This window comes from Trachinotus anak, unplaced genomic scaffold, assembly GCF_046630095.1.
Source record: "Trachinotus anak isolate AG129_WGS33_773 ecotype Australia unplaced genomic scaffold, CSIRO_AGI_Tana_v1 ptg000001l, whole genome shotgun sequence".
Classification (NCBI taxonomy): domain Eukaryota; kingdom Metazoa; phylum Chordata; class Actinopteri; order Carangiformes; family Carangidae; genus Trachinotus; species Trachinotus anak.
Window position 1 is genome coordinate 2081854 of NW_027273852.1, and position 17825 is coordinate 2099678.

At 42.4% G+C, this 17825-nt stretch overlaps 1 protein-coding gene across 4 annotated transcripts in view; it reads left to right on the plus strand.

Moving 5' to 3' along the window:
- The window catches only part of hdac4 (histone deacetylase 4), a 125773-nt gene extending 107948 nt beyond the window's left edge, over positions 1-17825 (plus strand). For all 4 annotated transcript variants that reach the window (XM_071489215.1, XM_071489380.1, XM_071489305.1 and 1 more), the window contains 5 exons: positions 3212-3330; positions 4090-4223; positions 12112-12196; positions 12378-12519; positions 12827-17825. In XM_071489215.1, the coding sequence (XP_071345316.1) occupies positions 3212-3330; positions 4090-4223; positions 12112-12196; positions 12378-12519; positions 12827-12866 (520 nt within the window). In that variant the 3' untranslated portion in view covers positions 12867-17825. The remainder of the gene's footprint in view (positions 1-3211; positions 3331-4089; positions 4224-12111; positions 12197-12377; positions 12520-12826) is intronic.

Here is a 17825-nt window from a genome sequence, read left to right on the forward strand (position 1 = left end):
TCCTCAGCTGACACACGTACACCTGTTGCTAGGTAAACTAAACAAAAACAAACAAAAGTTTACACTACATGCTTATCCCAGTAATTCCTTTCACAGTAAGATCAAGCTATAAGACCCGGCGGCGGTTTAGCTCACAACCTCTTCGCTCAGGATGTCCCATAGCTTATGGCTCAGTCGTAAACTCTCCCCTCCCTTAATTATCAAAAAGGCCTTTTCATCTCCACATACGTAGCCTCTGATTCACACACAATTAGTCTTCCTCGAAACCACTAGCTCCCCTTTATGCCAGTTTGCTAATTGATTACTGTGGCTTTTTTATTTCTTTAAATGTCAGGATATTATTCCGGGGGGTGAGGGCTGGAACTGATGAGACCAGCAGTTTTCATCATCGTCGTGAGCAGAACCGTCTCTGTTTATGTTCAAGGTTGGAGGAGGAGGGGGGGGGGGGCGGTGGTGGTTAAAGTATCCTTGGCAGTCAAGGTTTCCCTCTTGCGTCGTGTGTCAGCCCACATAAGCGCCTGTGGCCAACTCCCTTTAGTGTGGGGTCTTTTATGGCCCAAATGTTAATGAGCCAAGGCTGCATGTGTATGTAAGTTTGTGAGTAGGTGGAGACAGAGGGAGAAAAATGTGTGACAAATGCGATAAAGCTGAAAAATACAATAACACTGTCCCTAAGCAGAGTGGTTGTTAATTTAATCTTATAGTTGAGTCAGCCGTGACGTCTTCACATAAATGGGTTTGTGTTGTTGACTGTTGTCTGCCTTGAAGCCCAGAAAATGTTGGAACATTTACACTAGCTGTACCTCTGACATATTTTCACCTCTTTCATCCACTGTTCATTCATAACTGCACTCACTCCGTCTTAGTTCATGCCCTCTCTCCTGGTTTTTTCATCCCTGGCCTGTTTCATCTCCTCTCTCTCTGTATCTCTATCTTTCTTACTCAAGCTCCTCCATCTTCTTTACATGACGTTTTCTTCTGAAATGTTGCCAGATGCAGGCTAACACTCAGTGACGCACGCACTCCGTGTTTCCTTGCTGTCTGGGACTACCAGAGAGCTCCTAATACTACCGCCCTCCTCTCCCTCAGACAGCTGTGTGTACGTATGAGTGTTGTGTTGTGGTGGGGGGTGTGGTGTGCACAGTCCAGGGTTATAATTTGGCGGTGAACGAGAGATGGAAAAACCGGTGGCCTCAGAGTTCAGGGCACGCTGCTCACCCACAGCCAGCAAACCAACGCCGTGTTCCTGAGGTCTGCAAAGTAGAGGGGACCTACAACAGAACCCTGTGGTACTCTGTCACTCGCAGACCTCACCAAAACACAGCTTGCCCAAATATCCCAGACCCCAAAAAAATTCCTACGTCGAACCTGAGCTCCCACAGTGAAATCAGGGAGAGCCACTTGTTTTGCCATCTGGGAAGTCCGACTATTTATGAACTAAGTGAGACATCCTAAATCATGCTAAACCAGAATACTATACTTTGACACAAAGTGGACTAAGATTGCAGAAGACCACCTCTAGTATTGTGGCATAGTTCAGTGCAGATTCCTAATTTATAGATACCCCTACATAAAGCCAAACTTAGAGTTATATAATAGTTATAATATATATAATGTTTTTTTTCTTTAAGCAGTGCGTAAATTACCTGATTTATAATTGCAATCATTTCTTTATTAAAAAAAGTTTTTGTGCAATTCCATCATCTGGTTTTATGTGATCTAATGGATGCAAAATTTTCTCAGTATTAAATCTGCACACTGTACAGTATTTTGTTTTTGTCAAACAGGGTCACCATATAAACCAGTCTGGATTTTCCAGCCACAACTTGCAGTGAATCATTACACAGAATCCCACTGTTGATCTGATTTCTGCGTATGACACATTGAACATGAGCACTCCCTCTCCACCAGCTGTGTGTTAGATGAAGGTTGTGCACAAGTATCCCTCATTCACCACACCCATCATCCAGTGTTAGAATTATCCTGCATATACACATGCAATTTTATTTGTCCTTCCGTTTCTCCTTTCTACTGAAAGATCTTTTAGTTTATTACTGCCTCAAAATTTCCTAACTCTCCACTTCAAAAAGTGCACATGGTAATTTTCCCTCACGCAGACATACTGTACATACAGATTCATTAGGTGGATGTTTGCTCAGAAAACCATGAAAGGGAGAGAAAAGCCGTAAAATGACACATAGCATCTCCAACCGGGTACCTCATATCCTCCCGTCATCAGAGGGACAGTAAGCACACTAAAGGCATATATACCTATTTTTATAGTAAATACCACTTGTCTTCTTTTAGACATCAGAGGTCACAGTGATCATTATGCATTTAGCTTGCTGGCAGCAGGTTGATCTTTCTTCTCAGTTGATATATATCTCCCGTCTTTAGGGTTAAGGTGTTGTTATAATATGATACTATATGGTGTAAAATAATTTTTAAGGTAAGTGTAGCTTAATCAGGAGCTAGTCAGCAGCAGTTTCACATCAGCTGATGTCCATAGTGCTCTCAGTGCTTTGGTTCTGGTGCCTCTTTATCACCCTGTACGTCCAGCTGTGAGCTCCACATGCTTTGATATAACTACATGTATTAGAAATGGGGTCGTTGGAAAAAACAAACTGTTTATATTCACATGCGATAGTTTCCAAAAATGGTATCATGAAATCTTGGAATCCTGACTCATCGAGCTCGGTGGTTTGGACTGTACTGCACTTTGTACTTTGGAGTGGGCTGAGCAGCAGTATCTTATCGTGGGATATATATCTAATTTGTTTTGGAGTAATTCACGTATCGTTGTAGCCCAGTAATCCTGTCATTCAGACAGCATATTCAGTGGATGCGACACATGTTTTTGCAAGAATATCTGTTAATGAAATGAAGTGTGACTATTCGATAGGCTTGCCTGAGAAAGATGTGACTCAACGGGAAAGTAAACTGAGAAGAGGGAACATTTCACCTCAATTATCACCAAGCTTTCCACAGAATCTTTAAACCACCTCTGCTTTCTGGCCTTCATGTGGAAGGCAGCAAGCCAATAACCAAATGCATCAAACTAAGTAGCCTGTATAAAGCCACAATTCTTGGTCAGATACAGGAGGCTACGTGACTTAATAAAATGTACCTACCTCTCTTACACAGTCTGAATACAGTAAATACAGTATTTTGCTGACATTATTTTGTGTTATTTTCTTGTTGGTTACTCTAGGACGGTGGTTATGCCTATTGCCAATGAGTTTGCTCCAGACGTGGTTCTGGTATCTTCAGGCTTTGATGCAGTAGATGGACATGCTCCACCCCTGGGAGGATACAAACTCACAGCCAAATGTAAGTGCTGACCTCAGCTATCCTGTTTCCCTTAAACCATAAAATGTCATGTAGATAAAGTTTTTTTTACATCTGTTTCTTTCCTAAGAACTTGATCATGCATGCACATTTGAATGCAAACCCTCTACATCTCACACATACTGTATGTTCTATTCTCCCTGTGCAACTAAACATATATATTCTGATAGCAGAATAGACTGTCAGACTTGCACACACATCTTGTGTTTATTTTGTGCATCTGACTTGTGTATTCAGATCGAGGCCTTGGCGTGCCAGCAAAGAGCTTTTCTAAAACCATCCTGCAGATCTCAAATAAGAGCAGGAGTCTCGGTTGTGAGGGGGGGTGATATGGGTGGTTTAGAGAGGATTGCAGGAAGAGGGGATATGGGTAGAATTGAGTGGGGAAGAAAGTATGGCTGAATGCATATATTCAGACTCCCCCTCCTCCTGAAAAACAAAGATCAAAGGCTGCGACCAAGCTTAAACTCAAAGCTGCATTTATTAAAATTAAACCTGGCTCATATTATGGCTTGTTTTCTGGCCCCCAGTAAATCCACAGTGCACTCTCTTTCTCTCTTCCTCTCCCTGATGCAGTCACCCCTTCCTTCATTCATGCTCAAACTCCCTTTTTTCTTTGATCGATATCCAAAAAGGAAGTTGGAGCTCGAAGAGCAGTGCTCCCCATCTCATTCTTTTATTCTCGCCCTCTCTTCCCTCCTTCCTTCCCTCTTTCTTTTCTGCCATTTCCTGTGTGTACAGGCTTTGGCTACCTGACCAGGCAGCTGATGGGTCTGGCAGGCGGTCGCTTGGTGCTTGCCCTGGAGGGGGGTCATGACCTCACAGCCATATGCGATGCCTCCGAAGCCTGCGTCTCTGCTCTGCTTGGCAATGAGGTAAGATGAGAGCCAAGAGGAGAAGGTATAAATTACTGTCAAAATATCCTTGAGCAAGGCACCAGGGTTCTGAATTTATGGCTGGTGTGAAATGAAATAGGGACTGAGCTGCATTGCCTACCCCTTAAATAGCTCAAATAGAAAATATAATCTGGTTGGATCCAAGAGTATAAATACACAACTAGAAAGTCTGTAGAGTTCATATTGATTCCAGCTATTTCTAATTAATTGAAGATGTTTGAGTGAGTGAATGAGCTTTATTTATAGCCACATTAGCATAGTTTTTGTGTTTAATTGCATTGAGGTATTGAACATGCAGGACTAGAGGCAGCTGAAGAGGATCTGGTTTATTCGAGTTGTCAGCATCAAAGTTTCAGAATGCAGTTTCTCCTCAACTAATTTTTATTCCTGGCTGGACTTTCAGATTTGGGTAATTTTGGTTGACTTTAAAAAGCAAAACAAGTGAACATAAAATTTTAATGATAGATCTTTCTGATTTCCTCTTTTTCTGAAGCCAGAAAAATCCAACTCCTTCCGTAAATATTTAAATCTCAGGCAACTCTGACATTTGTGTCCCGTGATTAGGTGACTTGCGTGAATGGTGCTGAAACACATTTTGCCTGATGATGGTAACAGGAATTCATTTAATCACCAAACCTAAAAAACGATAGAGTCTAACGGTATGATGTGCTACATAGATATATACACAACAGGCTCGCACATTCCTTCAACATTAAGCTTTTATTTAAGTCAAAACCGCCTTGTCGTCATCTTCTCTTGCACTGCCTCTGTCTGGGAAGTCAACACACACACACACATACACACACACACACACACACACACACACACACACACACACACACACACACACACACACGTCAGAGTGAGAGGATTTCCAGGCAGAAGGTTAATTGTGGGAGTGTGTAGGTTGGGCTGAGGAGCTGAGCAAACATTGGCTCTCTGTGATTCATGGCTGCTCAACAGAATAGCAGCTCAACGCAGCCTTCCAGCCTTTTCTTCCAGCTAGTGGAGAGGCTGGAGTGCTTTTTTGGATGGACTGCTCAGTCTTATTTTCTCCCTGCACATCATGCATCCAAGATATATCAGAGTTTTACTGTGAAAGGGCTGTGGCACAGAGTGGAGATTATAGAGCTTAAGGGGAAGAGAAGAGGATGTGACTGTTTGTTTGTGTAGGAGAACTTGTACATGTGTCTCCTTCGTCCTGTCAGATGCTGTATGTCCAGGCTGCATCTAGCCTGCGGTCCAGCTTGTGGTCCATGTCGAGCATCAGAGTGTGTCTCTAAGGTCTGCTAGTAATGTGATTTGGGCTCTTTGTTGTGACAACTGATGAACAGGATGAAATCCAGATTTGCTTTTAGGCATACAGTCAGAGAGGAGTGAGACGGCTGTTTGGTGCCTCTCTTCCGACACTTTGTTGAGTGATTTTTCTTGAGTGTATCTGTTGTGTGAAACTGTTTGGGAGATTGCTTTACGATCACAGTGGATGTGTTTTTGTGTTTCAGAAAAAGCGTTTACAAAGCCTTCATGTGTCAGTGAGGCGTTTCAATGTATTTCTGTACAATTCAGTTCATGTTTGAGCAGTGAAGCCAATTTTCAAACTCACTAATGATCACGTAAAGAAGTAAGAAGATTTTTGCCAATTTCTACTCGGCAAAAATCCTTTCCTCATTTTATGTCAGCTACACAAGCAAAAAGTGAAGTGCATCAACACCAAGAGTGTCAAGTGAGTCAGTACCACACATCTTAAGAGTGAATCAGACCGATCCTCTCACATTAACTTCATTTATTCCGTGGCGAAGTGTTGCTGCAGGCCCAGCCACAAGCACACCCTCTAAGTGTTGGTTGTCATTGGAATGGCTTCTGTACCTGCTAAAGCCATTATCTTCTGCCCACTGAGACAGTCTGAACAGTGTTACTAATGCATATGGTTCTTCAGTTCGAACTAGGGATACACACAACTTTAGAGTGTGTACTATAGTGAGATTAGTTGTTTGACTGCATATAGTTATGATATGGTGTAACGATGTATTGGTGTAATGAAAAACACAACATGTAGTCAGTGGCCTGGGACAATTAGTTGTTCCTGCCTCAGTTTTAATTTGACATCCATGCTCATAAAAGTGCGAACATACAAAAAGAAGCATTCATACTAAAGATGAAATAAAATGAAATTTAGTCACATTTATCCAATGGACAAAAATAGTTATATTATACATAAAATGAATTAAGTCTGTATGAATGAAAGTCATTGATTGTTAATGTTGAGCTCTGAATCTGTATCTGCCATATAGGAGCTGGTATCTGTGCATCCATAGGCCTCTTGTTCCAGCCCTTCAGACAGCTTCAGCTATAAATGGGTTCTTGGAATCGTAAAAACCCGCATGGCCTTGTTCCATGTGGATCTTGGAGCCAGAGCAAAACAAACAGAACAATAACATAGGATCACGTTAATAAAACTCACTGCAACCAACCAGTCCACTGTTTTGTGGGACATGAAGACACTGCCCGGCCACAAGCAGATGACCCATTTTGAAGTGACACGTGTGCAAAGTTATTAACCCATAAATGTTTTCAGGTAGGAAAACCTGCCAAACCTGTCAAAGAAAACCAACAGCTCTATTTGATCACGGTTTGCAAGAGAGGGGAAATGCACCAATAAGAGGCTTAATCTAATACCTCTGTTAACCTGCACTGTGCCCGCCAGTGACTCCAAGCTACATGAAACTGCCGTTACCGCTGTTAAGGTTTCATGAATTCATGGACATATCAGCCGGGCGGATGCTTTTTGCTGTCACAGAGGTTTGTACTCAGGAATTGCAGTTTGAAGGACACTCTCCTTACTCACAACACCGCCCTGCTGAAAAAATAATGAATCGGATCAGGGGCTTTGCTTCTAAGGTTTCAGCAGCCTGCGGAGCACCGGCCCCAGCAGGGAGTTTGGAGGAGGTCACTGGATGGGTGCCACAGGGAGCTGAAAATTCGAAAATCGGCAGGAGGCAGGGAGCGTCAATTGCCTCAGCCCTGCAGGACTCCCCTCTCGACCGGGCCCCCATCACTGGTACACATCTGAAAATGGTTACCCTCACACCTCTCCCAGCAATGTCGGCGTGGGTCTAGGGTTCAGATAATAAAGGGAAATGGAGTAATCATTTGAAGTTGGGAGGGAGGAAACTATTGTTAGAAAGCAGCTGTACCATGTAGGTCTTCAAAGTCTGCAAAAGAATAATCATATTTTCCCTATATGCATAGTTTTATATTTTATATTGGTTAGAATTGCAATTTCTAGAATGCATCATGCCTTATTAGCACTCTTTCAATTAAAGCTATGCAGTTTTTACGGTGGAACACAAGTCACAACTACAAGGTCTTAGCTTTTACTTTTTGGGGATCCTTTAAAGTTATCATGACATCAGCCTGATAGAAAGATTTGTACAGGACACCTCATTAGGCAGAAGATGGCTTTGATAAAGTGATGAACAACACAGATGTAGATGTTGTTGAGTTAAGTATAGCTCCAGAGTTCGCATGATGTGCATCAGTTGGCCCTTTGGCAGCAAGTGATGTCAGCTGTTTGAACAAAGGCAAATCATTCAGTTGTGTGCAGCTTTGATAACTGATAGCAAAGAGAAAAAAGGAGGCTAAAATGTCCCTGATCTGATCAAAATGGCAGGAAGCAAGTGTTTTTATCATAATCCCAGCAAAGTTCTCAGTAATGGACGTGGAATTTAGCTGGAAAACGTCAGTGGGGGATTGAGCAAGAGGGAGAGAAAAAAGGCCTTTTTTTTTTTTTCATTTACTGAGTAAGTCTGGTAATAGCCTTCTATGGCAAATATTAAGAAATCTTAAGGCAAGACTTGTTTTAAATTTCAGGCCTAAATGTGCAATGTAGCTTCACCAGCAAGATTGGGCAACAAAGCAGATCTGGACAACAAGTGGTCAACAGTCAGGTTTCATTTTGGACTTGTCTGAATGTGTCCCCTGAGTAGTCTTTTTTTTTTTTTTTCTGGAGGATATATTTTAGTTTGTGCATATGTGTGTGTGTTGGCTGGAGCGTGAATGGAGGGAACGAGCAGGTTCAGGCATGGGACCACAGCTGGGTTAGCCGGTCAGCTGTGCTTTTGTTTATGAAGCTTCAAACTGCCTGAGAGTTTGTATTGTCTGGAGTTGTCCAGGACCCAGGATGTCACCATAATAGAAATCTCTGATCTAACTATAGCATATAACCATAAAATATGGGTGGAATCGTACTGTATATACCAGTGAGTTAGGCTGAGAGATGAGCTGCTGTATTCTACTATGTGCACAAGTACAGAGGAGTTAAGAGGGGCAACTGGGGGCAATATAAATGGTTAAGAAATCACTTTATTACGCAAGCAGTGCTTTTATTATGTGGCAGTGTTAAAAGGCAGGTTTTTGCAGCCTGCACATTGGACCCAAAACATCCTAAAGGTGTTCCTTATATCCTCTTCACCTCCTGTGTAGCTTTTACGTCCAGCGTTTTACAGCTCGCTAGTGTGAGAAATATATCTGTGCTTTTATTGGCAGGTTAAAACAAGCTTTGCCATAATGAGCATTAGGTTTCCTTTGAAAACAGCTCAGATTAGCTGGGAAAGAGAGGGATGAAAATTGTTGAATGGACTTTACAGCCTCTTTTATTCACCCCCACCACTGTAGTGCGTAATCGTGAAGTCTCCCTAGTTAAATAGCTCATGAATGATGCATTGGCGACTACACTAGTCAACTCTGAACCCGGGACTAATTGATGATTGTTCACAAACAGATGTTGGCCCAGCTCGAACCATGGTTGTTAGCAATTATTTGATAAACAACAGGCTAATATGCTAATTGTTACCAGCTGTCAATGAGGTTATTCAGCGTGTTTACACTCCAGTTACAGTAAGACGCTTGACTTCACCTGTCCCCCCTTGGGTCTGACTATTCCCCACCAACCCCCAACTACAAGGCAAACCTACACCCCTTTTCCGAAAAGGTCACCTGCTTTGCACAATACACGTCATTACCTTGTTCAGTTAGCATAACATAATCAACCGGTTTTAGGGACCGCCAACATGTGCACATGAACACAACAGTAAACAATGGATGCCTTGTGCACTTTTCTTTTGCTGAACAAGTGGAATTCCTCCTCTTTCCACTGTTTTGGTTTCAGCCTCCCTCAGGAATGTTTTTACCGGGGCACATTCCTCTTTCTCAGCTCATGGCTTTCCATGGTGTCTCTGCTTTGCTGGCCAGGACCTTGTGCATTGGACGGCTGTGTCACACAGACAAATAGACTTACTCAGAAATCCGTCAACGCCGTGACAGCAAACCATCCTCAAACGACATTTCATTGCCTCTTTCTCAAAGCCGCAGGACATCTGATGGTATGAAGATGAAGAAGTCCAGGCACAAGCAGGACCACAAACTCAATAAACAGAAACGCTGCTGGAAGATGTAGCAGACGAATGTGCGCTTGTATATAGTGCACGTGCATGTCTGTGTGTGTGCATATGTGTGTTTGCCATACCTGTCAGGTGGGGGCCCCTGGGGTACCCTGACAAGAGCCATTAAAGTTTATAAGCTTGAGGCCCAGCTGTCAATCAAGCTGACAGTCTGCCCCCGCCCAACGCTGCCTTGAGGTGAACCCCACGAAACCCCAGAGAACCCCTGACCCTGCTTTGACAGGGAGCTGGGTTAGTATGGGCCGGGTGGGGCTGGGCTGGAACTGGCTAAGGGCATGGTGAGAAGTTGGCGGCTGTAGCCTGAAGGTTGGAAAAGTGGGATTTGATTGAAAGATTGATGGTTTGAGTCCCCAGACTGGCTAGGAAATTTTGAGATGGGAGTGATGAATAAGTACTGCTGTCCCCCCCCCCCTCACCACAACTGAAATAGCCTTGAAGTTCTCCATACAGTGGGGTCCAAAAGACCACTTTCCCTTGGGCACTATAGCTTGCCGTTCCTGGGCAGCTCCCAGGTGTGTGTGAGTGTTGTTCTCAGACCAAAAATATCCCCGCGTTAATAAAATCAGGGGGCTACACTGGTGTGGTCACGCTTCACAATCACAAGGGGAACAGAAAGTTTGTTTTTTAAATCTTGCGACCTTTTGAAACCTCTGCCTTGGCGCCACCACTGTGTCTCAGAGCAGTCTCATTGAAATGGAAATTAAAATGAAAGAGTTTGCATTTTGTGATGCAGAGCGACTGTCCGTCAGTGCAAGTCTGACTAGAGACACATGCTCTCTAAGTCAACCTGATTGGAGAGGTAGTCGAACCTAAATGGGCTGTCACAGAAAAATGATGTGTCATACTATATAAAATATGATATGACGTGCCATAGATATACGCATCAGTTTTTGAATATTACATTACATGAAATTATCTGACATGTCTTGCTGTGGTAAATCCCACTCAAGTTATAGCAGGAATGTTCCCTTTGTGGGTCAAACTACCTCTTTTTGTTCATACAATCGCAGTTGAGGGCTTGTTCTTTTGCCTCCTGCTTGCAACTGTTGCATATAAGATTGGCTTTGAGTTATTACTTGGATAAACTATTGAACTATAGAGGGGTGGATGTGCAGTCACAGAGCAAAATCTGCAGGTCGCCTGCTCTCTCTTTCTAGCCAGTGAGGCAATTAAGCCGACTCTGCTGTTGGACGTTTTTGTAAGTTGCTCTGGATCAGAGTCTCGGCCAAATACCAAATAACCCAATGTAAATATTCATGCACAAACTGTGTGTATACGTTTGTGCCTGTGTGCACGCACCCCTGTTCGTTCCTGTGTGCATGATGTAGCCTGTCGTGCCACAGCAGGATTAAAGTATCCCTCTCCCTAGACTGCCTCTTCCCTCAGCCCCCGTGAACCCCTCCCACACACTATTTGTTTTAATTAAAAGAAAACTTCCAGCCTTGGCCAAGCGAGACCGACCAGCGATGACTTTTTCCTCCTCTCTCTGGCATTCTGCTCCAAAATCTCAGGCCAAACCTTTTTTTTTTTTTTTTTTCTTTTTACTCTTATGTCTCCTTTATGTTTCTCAGTTGGTCCTTTATTCCATCGGGGTTATGATTGAGCAGAAGAGGGATGTGTGTCGTCTGTGTTGGAATGAAGAGCTGAAAGGGCCTGTTTGACAGAATGGGATGAGAAAGTGTCGTATGTGCAGTCGGCCAAAGGGGAAATTGAATCATTCCGGGTTGGGAAGGCACATTTGGGAATATCCCTGTTTCCTCTGAATTGTGGCTTGGAGAGTTTCATAGGCTTAGCAGCACTCCCTGAGGTGTGTGTCTGTGTTTAAGTGCGTGCATGAGTATGCCTGTATGCATGTATGTGTTTGTGCGAGCAGGCAGTTTTCCATTTGTATGCATCTGTGTACAACAGTATGTGTTCTTAGAGTGGGACACTTTACAAAGCCTGCATTGTAGTTTGTGTCAAGGAGTAGCAAAGCTGGCGGTGAGTGGGAGGAGTTGTGCACCTGCAGGTCCTTTTTCTATTGTGTCAGCAGCTCGAGCTTGTTCCCCACCTCTTGGAGAGATTCAACACTGGGCTGTAGTCCACATTCAAAAGTGATCCTTTAACCCAGGAGGGAACCACATTAGATCAAGTGAGATTTCTGAACAACTGTCAGTCACATTCATGAAATTTCATATTCAGCCATATCTATAAAAATGGCTCAAGATGCTTAATGCACTTAGCTTCCCCACAGGCATAGCTTCAGTGCCAAGTTGTCTGCCCTGCAGCAGCTACATCGCAGCACAGGTGTCTTAAATAATTATACGAGACACAGCAAGTGGGAAGATATAATTCTGTGACTAGTTTTGCTTTCAGTAGAGAATGTGAAGCAGGAAGTGTTTTTTGATAGTATTTTCTTTTTGTTGCAGCTGGACCCCATCCCTGATGAGGTGCTGCAGCAGAGACCAAATGCCAACGCTGTCCACTCTATGGAGAAAGTTATTGAAGTTCACGGTGAGTGGATTATTAACATGTACACACAACATACACCAGCATCTCCTATTACATGTATTCTCATTATAAATAACAGTCTAGTTTGTATGAATCCCAGTTCTCACTCAGTCTGCACGCACTAATGAGTAGCCAGTGGCCCAGTGTTCTAATTACACTTCTACCGTATCCTGGTCTTTTGTAGGTAAATACTGGCGGTCACTGCGGCGCTCAGCCTCCACGCTCGGTTGCTCACTGAGTGAAGCCCTCCAGCGAGACGCAGAGGAAGCCGAGACTGTCTCCGCCATGGCCTCGTTGTCTGTTGCCAACAAGCATATTGGAAAGAGGTATAGCATGTTGCCTGGTTGTTCCCGAGGACTAATGAATCTTATTGCATATTAGTCTATTTAAATCTCCACTAATCACTGCTTTATATTTAATCAACAACAAATCAGCAACTTACACTGCAGAGTTTAGTCTCTTTAAGCTCATTGTTTTGGTTTGATGGCCTGTTTGTATAGTTCTTATTATCTTCCCCAGGTGCTATGGCTGCAGTTCAGCACTTTATAATAGCATTCACAGTACTTGAAAATGTGCAGTCATGGTACTTTAAGTGACTGATACTACATTGTTTATGGTCTTATTTTTCCCCAGGGCTGAAGAGGAGCCAATGGAAGAGGAAGCTCCCATGTAAAGAAACGTCTCTTAGCCTTTGACCACTCAGACTTTATCTTTGACAGCGTTCTCATCTGGTCAATTTCCCATTTAAATGCCACTCCTATGTCTCACCCCTGCCATATCAAGATGGCATCTTCTCATGGGAGGGAACAAAGTAGAATTGACACAAGTGGCAATCACTGAGGATGAGCGGTGCATTCACTGATCAGCAGTGCACAGACTGATCAGCATCAATGCGATGTATTGTCTCTTCAAGACCTCTGATATGAGAGGACTGACTCAGCCATCATCCCGCAGACAACCTCGAGTGCCAGTGCTTTGAAAACACTATACAGATGTACTTTTTGAATGCCAGTCAGAACCATGCACAGACGATCTGCAGTCGTCTGCTTATCTCATTATTCAGCTTCTTCTGTGCTTTATCGTCTTCGTCTCGCTTTCATCACAAACCACCAGAGCTAATGTGATTGTGACTCTGCACTAAGGATGGATCATTCCTGCTTTTTCAAAGTGGACAAATTTCTTGCTATTTTCTCAGATGGGAAATGTCAGCAGGTGTTCTGATTCCAAAATGATCGACAGTAAAAGACTGTGCGCTCGTGCCTTTTTTTTTTTTTAAAAAACCTGATGTATTTTCTGTTGAACTCTACTGAAAGAGCTTTGCCTTAAAAACAGGTTTGGGAACGAACTCTCCTCTCCTCAACCCCTGAAACATTTCTATCCTGGCAAGACATCCAATGCCTGCATGTTGTTGGCACATAGACTGGAGGACCTTGGCATGTTTACCCGTATCTCCCTGCAACCAGCCTTCTGTCTCTCCCTGTACCCCCATCTCCTCCCCCCCCCCCCCCCCCCCCCAATCCATTTTCAATCTGAGCTTGGAAGGTAGTTCCCAGCCACAAGTTGGAGTTGGTTCAGTTTAAAAGGAAGTTTAAGTTGGGATTAGTATTACTCAGTGTAACCATATATCATCAGCTCTCCACAAGGGAGGAGTTAAGTAGCATGCACTGTACTGGAAACTAGAATGCTGTTCATACTGTATGTACTATCGTTAGACAATAGTGAAGCCAAAGCATGATGGACTATCGTCTCTGTAGAGTCAAACCTCTCACAATCACAAGCATGTAACACAGACTGAACAATAACAATTCTACATCTATGTCAGTCACATTTTGCAGAATAATGAGTGATAGAGAGGAATTAATCACATATGGGCCAATTTGTTGGGCCAGCCCTCTCTTTAAGACAACTGTGTCTCCGTGGTAACGAGGACCATTCCACCTGGGATTTTCCAGAGGGGTGTTCCAGGGCTCCACAGGCTCTCACAGCTGGTTCCACATCTTGTTATGCCCCTTGTTAAGCACATCTGCTCCCCAAATGTCAGGTGCTACGAGGCAGGTGTTCATATACAGTGAAGCACAAGCTGCTCTTTATAAATATTCAAGTGTATACACATATTTTTATAGTTGTTGTTTTTTTTTTGTTTTTTTTTTTAAATCATCTTTTTTCTTGACCACAGCTGTTGGGATCAGACCACGCATAAAGAATATCCCTGCAACGTTGCATAGCACATGCAGCTCAGATTCTCCTCTCGACAAATCCTCCTCTGGGGTTGGGTTTCAGAAGGATTTCTATATTAAAACTGATGCTGTTTCAGATCTGCCTTACACATCTGAGTTCTTCAGTTACAAATGTCTTAATATGTAAGGAGAAATGGGGTAGAAGATTAGTTAGTTTCATTATACTCGGTGCTTATTGAATTTGGGTTCTTTACGCAACCAACTGGCTCTCAGTGCCCAACCCTACTAGCCAGATTATACAAAACACCAGCCACCAGCCTAGTTGTAGTAAAATCTGGTCATCCGTTTTGGCAGGTAAAACACTTTACTTTTCCTTTTTAAAACTTTTACATGAGTGATTGTGACTATACCAGCCGCTGTGCACTGTGTGGCCAGTGAGCAAAACTTAACTTCCTGTCTGTAACCATCTTTCCAACGTGTGTTTGGCCTCTGGGAAACTACCTTCTGTCTTTGTTTCATCAAAGAAAAGCTAATCACATGTTTAATGTAGTTTTCCAGTGAACAGAAACAGAGTGATGTGGTGTTTACTGTTGTTTACTGTACATAGGACATTGATCCCTGAGTATTCCTGCCACACACGTTTGTCAATGACTACTCGACTTTTGTTGATTCCTGCTCCTTTCATCCGTGTCTTTTGTCTGGTCTTCAGTGGACTCCAGTGACTTCTTTTTGTACTTTCTAAACATGTTCTGTTTTTGTTCCTCTCCTCTGTTGTTCTGTTACATTGTAAAGCTGACGTACTTCACAGCAGGTGAGGGTTCAGACTCACCTTTTAGTGGACTTTACATGACTATGTTTTCTGGGTTTGGGGGTTTTTGTGGGAGGAGGGTCGGGATGCAAATGTTTCTACTTTGTATAATGATGGACAATTGTGTATTTACTGTCTGTTCATAGTAGATTTATATATAAAAAGAAATGAGTATATTATATATATCTATACATAATGAAATACTATGATCTTGTTTTTGAAGTTGGTATTGAAAAAGTATACTTTTCATGGGTCCTACATTCAGTCGGCCCTTTTAGGGTGTTCCTGAAGGCACCATTTGCTGTACTTGGCTACAGTTTGTTACAAGTTAAGTAGCATTTTACTGGTTGTCTTTTTGTCTTTTAACACTGATGACTAGTTTTTGGCTTTATTCATCCCATTGGTACCATAACACTGTTACACTAGGTGTGCATTTGCCCTCTGCTCAGCCTCCCACACTGTTGTCATACTGTTCCACACATTTTAGGTTTATGCATGTAAATTTTGGCTGGCACGTCCAAAGTTTCAGTGTCTTCAGAGACATGTGACTAAAATTTGATATCTGGATTCTACACATCTCAGAAATGACCAAAGTGGTGATCCGTTCCTCTCCTTCACAGCTTTACAACTTCACCCTCTAACATCTTTGAAAGAACAAGAGCAGTGGGAAGGGTGGATTTGAATTGAAACATGAAGATGCTCTTCCCGAACATTAAATCACTATGATGGACCTTTAAAATGATCCCACATGATCACCACTTATTTCATATCAGGCCCAATGTCCTTATTTTTATTTGAAAGAACATTCCTTTAAATCAAGCTCACTTGTGTAATCCTAGTGATGACTGTGGGTTTCTGGGTGGCCCGGTGTTTAGTAAGACTGTCCTGCATCTAAAAGATCACAGGTGCTTGATCCCTCATGTCTTTCCTTTCTCACAAAACACCATAAATCCATTCCTGGCTTCTCCTGTGATAGGGCCAAAATATCTGTGTCTTAAGGAAAATATACGATTACATTTTCACATCTCAATCAGAGTAAATTAGTAGATTTTCTCATTTTGCCTGAATGCATCTGACCTATAATGGCGTAAAGACGCCGTCTCTTCCTGCAGATGCACCTTTGAGGTCACGTGTCTCTAAATCAACACCGTGGTATCCTTTCCCATGGCTTCTGCAGATGGCCAGGGAGGTCAAAGGTCATTGTAAGCATCTTCCACTTTGTAAGTCTGCAAGAACAAAGGAAAATGTGTGGATGTGCAGTAAATTTAATGACATAAAGTAGGTTTTACCCAAGAGATAACAAAGGTCTGAGGCATTTAATCACATCTTTAGTTTTATTTTGTTTGGTTTATAAATACATCACCTCCTCTTGTATTTTTTGTCATTTTGGGGCAGTTTGTTTCTTCACATTATAATAATATATCATCCATACAGGGATATTTGTGGTTAAAAATGCATATAACCAGGCTGTCCTTAAAATCACCTTACTCTTACTGGATGTGCTGACATCTCCGTGCATGTAAATACAGCTGATGAGATGCTTTTCGGTAACCCAGACCAGAACATTCCCAGAACCTTTGCACATCAGTGCCAGTCATGGGTTTTCTACCATTGAATGCTTTGGTTTCTCAAAAGGAGCCAAAACTAGCACACTCTGGCTACTCTGGCCGTCTGTCTCCACTGTTAGTCTTAACACAATGTCCAGTAACCCAAAAAAAAAAAAAAAAAAAAAAAAAAAAAGCCACATTCCATTTTGTTATAATTTCCATTCATTAGAAGGGGGGCAAATCTCTTTGTTTTAACCCTCGCAATTCAGTCCAGCCAGGTCCAAGAACTGTCTGTTTACTTACGTGGCCTGGTCCGGCTCCACTCCATTCCTCTTCTCTCTCTGCATGATCCATATGTCTGCATGCACTGCCTACCTGTCTGTCTCTCTGTCTCATGCCACATATCAGCACAAGGGATCGAGCACTGAAGGATGTTAGTACTTTCACTGTATCCAAACGTATCTCTTTTACTGCTTTTGTCTCTGGTGGGGAGGATTTCGGGTGCTTTCCATGTTGTGCTTTTACTTGTAGCGTATGGAATCTTCAAACCTGAAAGACTCAAGATGAATATTTTACAAAAAAAAAAACGGGAAAAAAAATTCTATCTAGCACTTGTAACACAGACAATAGATTTTATTGTATTTATGTAGAAAAACAAATTGTTTTAGGGGGACGCTATGTAAACTGCGACTACAGAATGGACTTTTTTTCTTTTTCTTTTTCTTTTTTTTTTTTTTAACACCAGGCTAGATGTGACTTTTGTGGACTTTTGGGAAGACGTGTTTGTTCTTAGTCACATCTGGACTTGTAAAAGGGCTTCATCCAGTTGCCTGGTCATTGTTACAGTTGTCCATTCCAGTAAATAAGCCAGTTATCACTATGACCACTGTGGTTCAAAAACAAACAGTTCTAGGTTTACATATGTATAAAATGCATATTCTGTTTTTTTTTTTTGTTTTGTTATGTTTTGTTTGTTTTTTATCAGTTATGTTTTTGACTTGTTCCACCATTGTTACAGAAATAGTACATTTTTCTCGGGAACCTTTGCTCTAACATGTTGTCTTTGACATCTACAATATAAAGTATTGTTTTGGACAAAG